Raw genomic sequence first — 9354 nt, 5'->3', positions numbered from 1 at the left:
TCCACCTCCTCCACGGGTGACTGCCGTCGGCCACCCCAAATCGCTTCCCTTCCTCTACACCCAAATTGATAGGTGGGCACAAATATGAAATACTAGATATGTCTAGGGAGGGGGGCGGGGGTTGTAAAGGAGACCACGGTAAGATGAACTTCCTGCCACCTAGACGTGTGGACCGATCAAAACATGCCAAACCAGCAAAATACGTACACAAAATATAAATAGTGACCATATATGCCCCCCTCACAACGTGTATATTGACTGCAAGTCATCAATTCCTGAGTACAGTGACCAAAGTAAAAAAAACTTTTATCAACAAGTTTAGGTACTCATAGTGTATTTTGCTCTTTTAAATTTGTAGAAATCATTAGATGGAACATCTAGTGACATCGACATGTCACATCCATTAAATTTGTAGGAATCATTAGATGGGGCATCCTTTGACGCCGACTTGTTACATCCGTTAAATTTAATAAAATATTTATGATAGTGAGGCATATCAAAGTCATGATAAGCATTAGATAAGACCCCACTGAAAATGACATTTCACACCTATAAAAAAGCATTGGACCGCGCCGAAAGTGACATTTCACGTCTATCAAGAAACATTGGACCCCATTGAAAATGACATTCCACACCTATGAAGCATGGGTCAAGGCATCCCATGTGGACCATTGTACCCCACCAAAATGATATCTCACACCTATCAAGAAACATTGGACCCCATTGAAAATGAAATTCCACACCTACAAAATATGGGTAAGGCATCCCATGTGGAGCGTTCCACTTTTCAGCAACACGGTTGCAATTTTTATTAAGTCGCTGGGAAGAGTCCCGGGCTCCTGACCCTCAGCCTCCTCGCTCAGCTCCGTGGAACTGGACGAACTCATGAGCCGCGGCCGGTGGATTCCTCAGCGCGGGCCGGTGGGTGTCTCTTTCGTCTTTCGTGGTTCTTTTCCTCGTTTTTGCTGTTCATCTCGGTTCCTTCTCTGCTGCACACGCGCGCGCCGGGCATTCTCTAGTTCATAGTTGATCCGCCACCCCTTCCTCCTCTGGATGCCGCTGCCATTTGAGCTCGGGTGTGCTCAGCTCAGTGCGCGCCTCCGGGACCGTAGTCCATGAGGAACAGAGGACGCACGGGTAGCGTCCGTGGTCAAGCTGCGCGTACAGGGGTGGGCACGGAGGGGTGGTCGAGCGAGGAGACAACGCGAGCGAGGCAGGCCCGGGTCGTCGTCGCGGAGGTCGACAGCCTTGAGCGGGCAGAGCGGGGAGGCGCAGGCGGCAGAGGAAGATCCGCGCGCGCGAGATGACCGTGTCCGAGCTCGCCGACGAGGTGGAGGCGGGCGAGGCGGGCGGAGGCGGCCGTCGGGGGCTGGCGGCCAGGTGCCTTCAGTGCGGGAAGGTGGACGACCTGTGCGGCCGCGATGGACGGCGCGCGGACGGCCGGTACGGCAGTGTGGGGAAATTTCGGAGAAGAAGGGGGCGGAAGGCTGGGCTCAAGGATGTCCGTTGGCGGATGATCGAGGAGGGTGTGTGCTTCCATGGCGGCGAGAATGAGGGGACGGAGGAACTGCACTCTGCTGTATGCAGAGCAGAACTGCACTCTGCTCGATCAAGTGAAGGAGTAGGCACTGGAGCACAAACAGAGGCCAGCGCCGGCGTCCGCGGTCCACGGCCGGAAGTGTGGGGAAATGTCAGGGAAGAAGCGAGGCGGAGGGGTGGGCACGAACGGGTGGTCTAGCGAGGAGACAACGCGGGACTCGGACGAGGCTGGTGGCAGACGAATCCCCCTGCGCACGAGCTCGCGGACGAGGTGGAGGTGTGCGAGGCGGAGGCCACCGTCGAGGGCTGGCGGCGAGGTGCGTTCAGTGCAGTAAGGTGGACAACGAGTGCGGCCGCGGCCGCGGCCGGTATCCGATTGCCGCCGGAAGGGTCAGAGAAGAAGCGGGGTAAATCGCCGCCTGCACTCTATATGCGGAGCACACGACAAATTCTGTATACAAAATACGCCAAATTTGTATACAAAATACACCGATTAATACAGTTCAAATGTGATCCAAGCTCACTCGATTTCAGCAACTCTGACTCATTGAAACCATACGCCGAAACACTGATGTTAATTTAACATACATTTCGTTGTTCTTGCTCTCAGATGGCCACAGAATTTTATGAGACCATGTTCATCATCAAAGGAGCCCGAGCTGAGACTGAGGATGATCTGAACCAATTGTTTGAAGGTAGTATGATGCTAGTTTACTGCTATCTGAATTTTGCTACACAAGGAAACAACTGTATTTTTGTTGTTGTTGCTATACACAAGGAAACTGTATCTAACTATCTATATCTATGGTTTCAGATTTTCGAATCAATGGAGGCCAACTTGCAGCTTCATTCGGTCCTCCTACTTTTGTGATGGACGCAAACTTGACTCATGACGCGGTGCCAGTCACATCGCCGGAGAGGGTGGGGCCCTCCGCCGCCTCGATGGTAGACCTGATAGGTATTGTATGTGCTATAAAAGATCCAGCAGTAATGTTGCATTAGCACTTAATTGTCATGGATTCAGTAGTAGTTCCGACTTTGGAACCGGTGGATGAAGCTTTTCTTGCAGCTCCACTTAGTCCTTCTGCTTATATGATCGAGAAAAACTTGTCTCACGACGAGGATCCAGCTGCCACGGTGCCGGAGAGCGGCCGGAGGTGCAAGAGAGGCCCTCGCAAGCGAAGAATACCATTATGCACGGACCAGGGCTGGTTTTTGGGTGACCACTTTGGGGTAGGAGTCATGTGTATATATCTTCTCATTTAGAAATTCAACAATACTTAGAGATGCATGTAGCATTTTTCTATATATTGTGCACCCTTTTGAGTTCAGAATTTTCATTTATAGTTAATCCATCAATGGACTACATCCAATGTAGTTTTACAACTTTTACAGTAGTTGGCATTTTTTGGAGCCGTTCGTTTGTCTTGATCTAACGGCGCATACATACGTAGTACTCGAAAGTACGTAGATGAAAGTACTCGAAAGTACTCGAAAGTACAATTAGTCTAGGGGCATTTTAGTCGTAGGAAATATATGACAAGGTGGGGCCCTCTCGTCCAATGCAAAACTGCCGCCCCTCTCGTCCAACGCAAAGCCGCCGCCATGGTCCTTCCCCTCTTCCATCACCATTACAACCGCGACCATCTCCTAGCCTTCTCCTCATTCTTGCGGCCGCAACTTTGCTCTTCTCATCTTCCACATCCAGCCCCCTCTTCCATCCATGCAAGAACCTTGATGGAGCAGCAGATCGAGCAGATCGCCGGCGACGAGAACACCGACTTCGTGGAGATCGCCGGCGGCGACCAGGTCAAGTTGGCCAGGTTGAGGGAGATCCGTTCTTGGTTTGACAACACAAGGCAGATGAGCTGGACGGCAATGGCCACTCTCAAGAATTTGACGAAGAAGGAGAGGGCAAAGCTTTTCCCCCAGCCCGCGCAACCGATTCAGAAGATCGAGATCCTCCTCTGGGCGATGGAGCAGGCCAATTCGTCCAGCGAGTGGACCAGGCGGAGGTGGTGGGCGTTCAAATCCAGGGTAGAGCATCCACTGGATCAGGAACCCACCGTGCACGAGGTGCCGTTGCAGATTGTGCAGCCTCCAACTGAGTCACCGGAGACTTCGAAGCGCAAGATGAGGAGGACAATGGTCGCGACCTCGCTTCCCCGCCGTTCTCCACGCTTCCCTCGCCGCTCTCCTCGTCTGAACGGCGGCGGTAGCTATGTTTAGAGTAAGCTTCCCCACTCCTCATCTTTCTACTGCTCGTGCTTACATCGTGGTGATACTGATCATAATAGTTCAGAGAGGGAATGCTAGATGGCATTTTAATCTCAATGAATTGCATGAACATTTGAGTACATGGATTTGGAGGATGGATTATGATGTATGTGAACCCTAGGCATCATATGAACCCTAGGAAAAATTAGTAATGTTGTAGTGGTAGACACTGAAATATTTTGGTACACACCGGTAGGCACTGAAATATTTCGGAACTGCCCTAGGCAAAATTTGTAATGTTGTAGTGGTGGACACTGAAATTTTTCGGTACACACCGGTAGGCATTGAAATATTTCGGTACTGCCCTAGGCAAAATTTGTAATGTTGTAGTGGTAGACACTGAAATATTTCGGTACACACCGGTAGGCACTGAAATATTTCGTTACTACAATTTCAGTACACACCGATGCACACTGAATTATTTCACTACTGCAGTTTCAGTACACACCGGTACACACTGAAATATTTCAGTACTGCAAATTCTATACAAAGTTGGCATTTTGTCATTTATGTGTGAATTAATCCATGCATCATATGGCCTAACTTTGTACATGAGTTTGGGTCAATTTCATGTCTATTTATTGTTAAAATTATTGTCATGCCATGAAACACAAGACAAGTCACTGACCCAAGCTTGGAAAGATGCCATATCAATGTTGCTGATATGACATATGCATGTTTTCACCTAGTCTTGTGTCTGAATTAAAACTGAGCATTTTTTCTTGATGGTATCCATGGATCTAGAACTCCTATGAATTTGCTCATGTTGGATGTTTTGTTCTCCATCATTTGTACTAGCATTCCGTGCGATTAGATGCCATGACAAGACCCCTGGCATATTTATTTTCTTGCCTCCAACATCACATGTGTGTTTTGCAAGAAAAAACCTGGAGTTCACCAGGCTGGCTGAAGTTGTGAGGCTGGGAGGCTGATGGTGCTGCTACTGGCTGATCCTTCTTCTTTCAGTTTTTGTTCGTCATTTCTCAAGCCATTGGACCAGGGCTACTTCCCTATGTGCTGTTAATGTATTAAGTAGTTCCTTCGAATTTGTAGTATTAGTTAGTTTGAATGTGGAAGTACCTTAATTTTTAGGAACGAAATGTTGCTATGTATGACCAAGGGTTTCATACCTTAAACTTTGGATAATTAATTATGTGAACTGTTGGATGTGGCGCATAACGAAACGCCTCTACCATTGATACTAGTTCAACATGTCGGTCCAATTAGAGACCAGCCACTACCATATAGAACAGTTAGCATTTCATACTACAACCTGGCACGTACAAAACATCACACAGTGGAAGCACATCCCTAAGCACCTTGCATTGTACAAGGTCTTAGAGACAAGCCTCCACCATATATAACACTTACCATGTCACACTACAGCCTATAAAACATCACACAGTGGAATAATCATAGCTAGTAGAGCATTAGGTACCAGTTAATATGAGTACATATAGGTACGGTAATACACGACAAGTACTCGCAAACAAGAGCTAACATAACAAGTTCATTTCAGATTGATACATGGCCCACCGCAGTTCTAAATGAGGTGGATGGTGATCATCATCCTCAAGTCATGGCGACGGGTGTTCGCAACAGTGAGTAGGATGGCCTGTCCTACCCGAAGATTCTTGGCACGAAGGAACTTCTTCCACCCTGCCCTGCTCAAGACAGTGCGACCGTCCGTGTCCACTGCATAGGCACAGCTAGTGATGGAGCCCGTTCTGGTAAGGCGTAGTCCAGCAGCCATGCCTTCTTCGTCCGGGTCGATGCCACAGCTATCAAGTAACCTCTTAGGTAATTTCTGAAAACAGTTGACATGATCATATACATTAGTGGAAATAGCAAAACAGTTGACATGATATATGATCATGTCACGTGCAATTATCAACAAAGCATACACTTCAAGACACATATATCATTGGATTCAACACTGAGCATATATATCATCACATCAGTACACTATACGCCAAGCATCAAATTACTACAGTAATTAGGCATATCATTAGATTACTGCGTACACTAAGCATATCATCGCATATTACTACACTACATGCATGTCATAAAATTCTTCACTAAATGAATTCTAAACTAGGCCTCTCATCATAGTACTACAACATGCATGTCATATGAACTACTACACTAACTAAGCATGTATATCATGTAATTACCACACTAAGTAACATACCATGATATGCCGTTTAACATTCGTCCTTGTGAGGCGGGTCACGAATGGCTTCCCTAGGTAGTCTTCACGTAGCGGAAGCTTGTCCCAGAGGTTGCCGATTTCCTCGTCGCCCAGTCTGAGTCCTTGGGCATACAGGTATTCAACAAGTGGGTTCTCATCATCATCAGAATCGTCATCATCTGACTCAGCACCATCTTCCTCCTCATGAACTTCATCCTCACTATCCGGAATCAAATTTAGATAGATAACAGAAATCCTGGGCCTATCTTTTCTGAAGGAGAAGCTGATTAATTCACCCCCACTAAGACGGTTGCGGGCGATGAAACGATCCCAATCATCTCCTCCTATCTGGGTTATCTTTCGCCCCTTCTCGACCTGCATAGTGTATGGGCCCCCAAGAGCATCGAAGGTCACGGTGTCTGCGACGAGCTCATTGAATGCCAATCTCACATTGCATGGTACGATCTATGTAAGATAAAAACAAATAACACACACAATACATTAGTGGAAATAGCAAAAAAACAAAAAGAATGTACTGTCAGAAGGTTCATATAAATTGTTACCGCTGCAAAAACAAAAGAAGGCTGGAAGTAGATGCCGAACAGTATGGCAGTAGAAAGGCTGGTCCGGCACCGTGAGTTGCAGCGTCCACATTGTGCTTCCTCCATTCTACACAGAACGTGTTGAACTCTAAGCTGAATTGTACATAGTACAATACAAAGATCATACATATAATAAATCATAGTGATAACCTATACTGGCAATGGTCAATCAATCTATTTTCTATCATCTACGTAATAAAGCAATGCCAATGACAATGGCAATGCCCGTCTCATCTAAAACTGGGAATAGTTCGGCATCCAAACTAAAACCAGTCCAATCCACAACACACATCAAAACCAAACCAATCCAGATATTTTCATTTAGAATCTAGACCAAACCGAACTATACATGCTCGTCATCCAACCCAGTCCAAACCGTTTTCAACTTTTGGATTGAATCCAAAGGTTCAAACCGTGGACAAAGCCATACGCGAGGGCACGTCATGAATCTAGATCAGACATGACGTCAATGCTCGAGAGAGGCGACGAGCTCCGGCCAGCAATAGCGGCTCTTGGATTTGAAGCAGTAGTAGGTGGTAGTGGTGGCTCAAACTAATTGATTGATCTGGTCTCAAACCATAGAAACCAAATCAAGATCCAATCCAAAAACTAAGTTTCAGTCCAAACCAATCGGCTCAAATCCGCCTCCGTAGGGAGACGCGGTTGGGGAAGGGAAGAAGAGGGGAGATCTCACGTACTTGCCGGAGTTGGCGGCGGCTGCGCACCGGCAGCGAAGAGAGGGGTCGTCGAGAGATGGCGGCGACGGCGGCGGCGCTGGTCGAGAAGGGGAGAAAGAAAAATGTGGAGTGGTCGAGACGGGGAGAAAGAAAAATGTGGTACATATGGTGGCTCGGTTGTGTGGATGACAAGGGGACCCACTTGTGAGACCGATAGCAATTGATGGCAAACCGTAGGAGGTGCAGGACCGCGTGCACGACCGCCACGTCCCCATGTGGAATGGGGACGGCCGGGTGGGTGTGTCAAGTCAAATCGGCACCCGCGGCTTCTTGGTAACTCCAAGAGGCAGGAGCAGGGCATTTCTTCCCCAAAACCCTCGTCCTCTCCCCACCCTCTCTTCCTTCATCACCACCTCACCACCCTCTCCTCCTTCCTCACCACCCTCCTCCCTTCCTACGCCTCCCTCCTCCTGTCTTCGACCGACGATGAAGCGCGGGCGTGAAGATGCGGCGGACGAGCCGGAGGAAACCATCGGAGCACAGCAGTCTGCTGCCGTGGCTGTAGCCGTGGGTGCAGCGGCTGAGTCCGCCGTAGCGGCGGAAGCTGGCGGTGCAGCGACCGTTGTGCCTGCTCCCGCTGCCATCGCAGCCGTCGAGGCACCCGTCGGCGAGCACAAGGTCGGGGAATATCTTGAGGAGGAGGAGATGAGAAGGCGTAAGCGGAAGGTGCATGACGAAATCGAAGAGCTCATGGAGGAGAACGCCATAAAGGAGTTCGACCTAGATAGCAGGAAGGGCAGCGACTTCGACGAGGATGCCATCGACGAGCTATCTGAGGTAGTACTCTGTTTTTTGCTCTGTTTTTTTCATGACATTGAGGTTTTTCTTGTAAACTAGATGAGCATCAATTTCACTTGGGCGTGCTAGTTCTATGTATGTAGGATTGTAGGGATCTAGCATAGATCTTCATGTTGGATGTGGATTTTTAAATCTGATTCACATTCTGATTCCAGCAGATACTCTAGTTTTTTTTCATGGCATTGGGGTTTGTCTTGTTAACTAGATGAGCATAAGTTTGACAAGAGATACATTAATGAAAGAAGTGAGGTAATGAACCCAAATACAAGAAAATGTTCATGGCAGGGATACATTAATGAAAAGTGGGTTAAACAATGGATATATGGCAGGATTCTCCATTGGCTTCCCAAGGACAGTGACAAAATGCTGCAGTTCCTGATTCATTTTAGTTTATGTAGATGAATTAATTTGCACACATGTTCATATATGATTAGTTTGCACACATGTTCATAGATGATCCATTTGAAAATTCTATACAGATTTCCATTTTGTAAAGGAAGTGATCTCTCCCTTAATAATTATGGGCTGACAGTACATATCCACTGGATACCAAAAAATCAAAACATTTCATCTAGCCAATTTTCCACAGTATGTTATCTAGATGATCACAGCCACATCTCTCATCAATATGAGCAGTGAGACACCCCATAGCTCCTTTACCAATTTCCTTCTGAAACTTATCAGGGTCTAACAATGTTGGAGAAGCAGTATTGCCGCTGTCAGATAGAATAATGGTTTCTTCATTCCAGTAGATAGAACAAACCCCCCTTGTGTGAAGCATGGAGGAGTATAATGAAGCCATTCTTCCGATTCCAAGAAGAATTACACCTGTAACAAGTATCAAATATCATTAAACCAAGCCACTTCATGAAGTCTTTCATGTGTTAATTATGTACTACTTGTGCACTAATCTATAAATGCAACTATTCCACCGTCCATATTTATGCATGTCAGTTTCTTTGGCTCAATTATGTATGTGCACATACGCCTTGTTTCTAGCAAATAGATAGTTGCCATGTTACACATGTGTACTTTCAAAACATTGTAATTAAAGTCAATGTACCATAATAGATTAGCTGAGTTCTTCTATGTGTACTAATTCACAAATTCACAGGAGGATGACGACGACGTGGACTACAGCATGGACAGCAGGCACAGCAAGAGCCGGTACACCCTAAGGCATCTGATTGCTGGGAAGATCAAGTACCGT

At 47.0% G+C, this 9354-nt stretch overlaps 1 protein-coding gene and 1 long non-coding RNA gene across 2 annotated transcripts; one reads left to right on the top strand and one right to left on the bottom strand.

Moving 5' to 3' along the window:
• Positions 1-718: 718 nt before the first annotated feature.
• LOC147983430 (uncharacterized) lies at positions 719-2897 on the top strand. The gene is made up of 3 exons (XR_015615667.1): positions 719-921; positions 2150-2234; positions 2354-2897. It is a non-coding gene; the product is annotated as an uncharacterized LOC147983430 (long non-coding RNA).
• A 2462-nt stretch (positions 2898-5359) lies between these two features.
• LOC147983429 (uncharacterized) lies at positions 5360-6675 on the bottom strand. Its single transcript, XM_087542943.1, has 3 exons — positions 6571-6675; positions 6008-6472; positions 5360-5623 (listed from the first exon to the last, which is right to left on the bottom strand). Exons 1-3 carry the CDS (start codon positions 6673-6675, stop codon positions 5360-5362), a joined length of 834 nt encoding a protein of 277 aa, XP_087399069.1.
• Positions 6676-9354: the final 2679 nt, after the last annotated feature.

This window comes from Triticum urartu, chromosome 2A (genome assembly GCF_056163025.1).
Source record: "Triticum urartu cultivar PI428250 chromosome 2A, HENAU_Tu73, whole genome shotgun sequence".
NCBI lineage: Eukaryota > Viridiplantae > Streptophyta > Magnoliopsida > Poales > Poaceae > Triticum > Triticum urartu.
The sequence above is the reverse complement of the archived record's forward strand: the minus strand, read 5'-3'. Positions and strand labels throughout refer to the sequence as shown.

Excerpts from the sequence above, each read along its gene's own strand:
- LOC147983429 (XM_087542943.1), bottom strand. The coding sequence starts at position 6,675 with ATGGAGGAAGCACAATGTGGACGCTGCAACTCACGGTGCCGGACCAGC. Across the intron at positions 6,473-6,570 it reads CTTCTTTTGTTTTTGCAGCG|ATCGTACCATGCAATGTGAG; the intron begins GTAACAATTTAT and ends TATCTTACATAG. Across the intron at positions 5,624-6,007 it reads ATGTTAAACGGCATATCATG|AAATTACCTAAGAGGTTACT; the intron begins GTATGTTACTTA and ends AACTGTTTTCAG.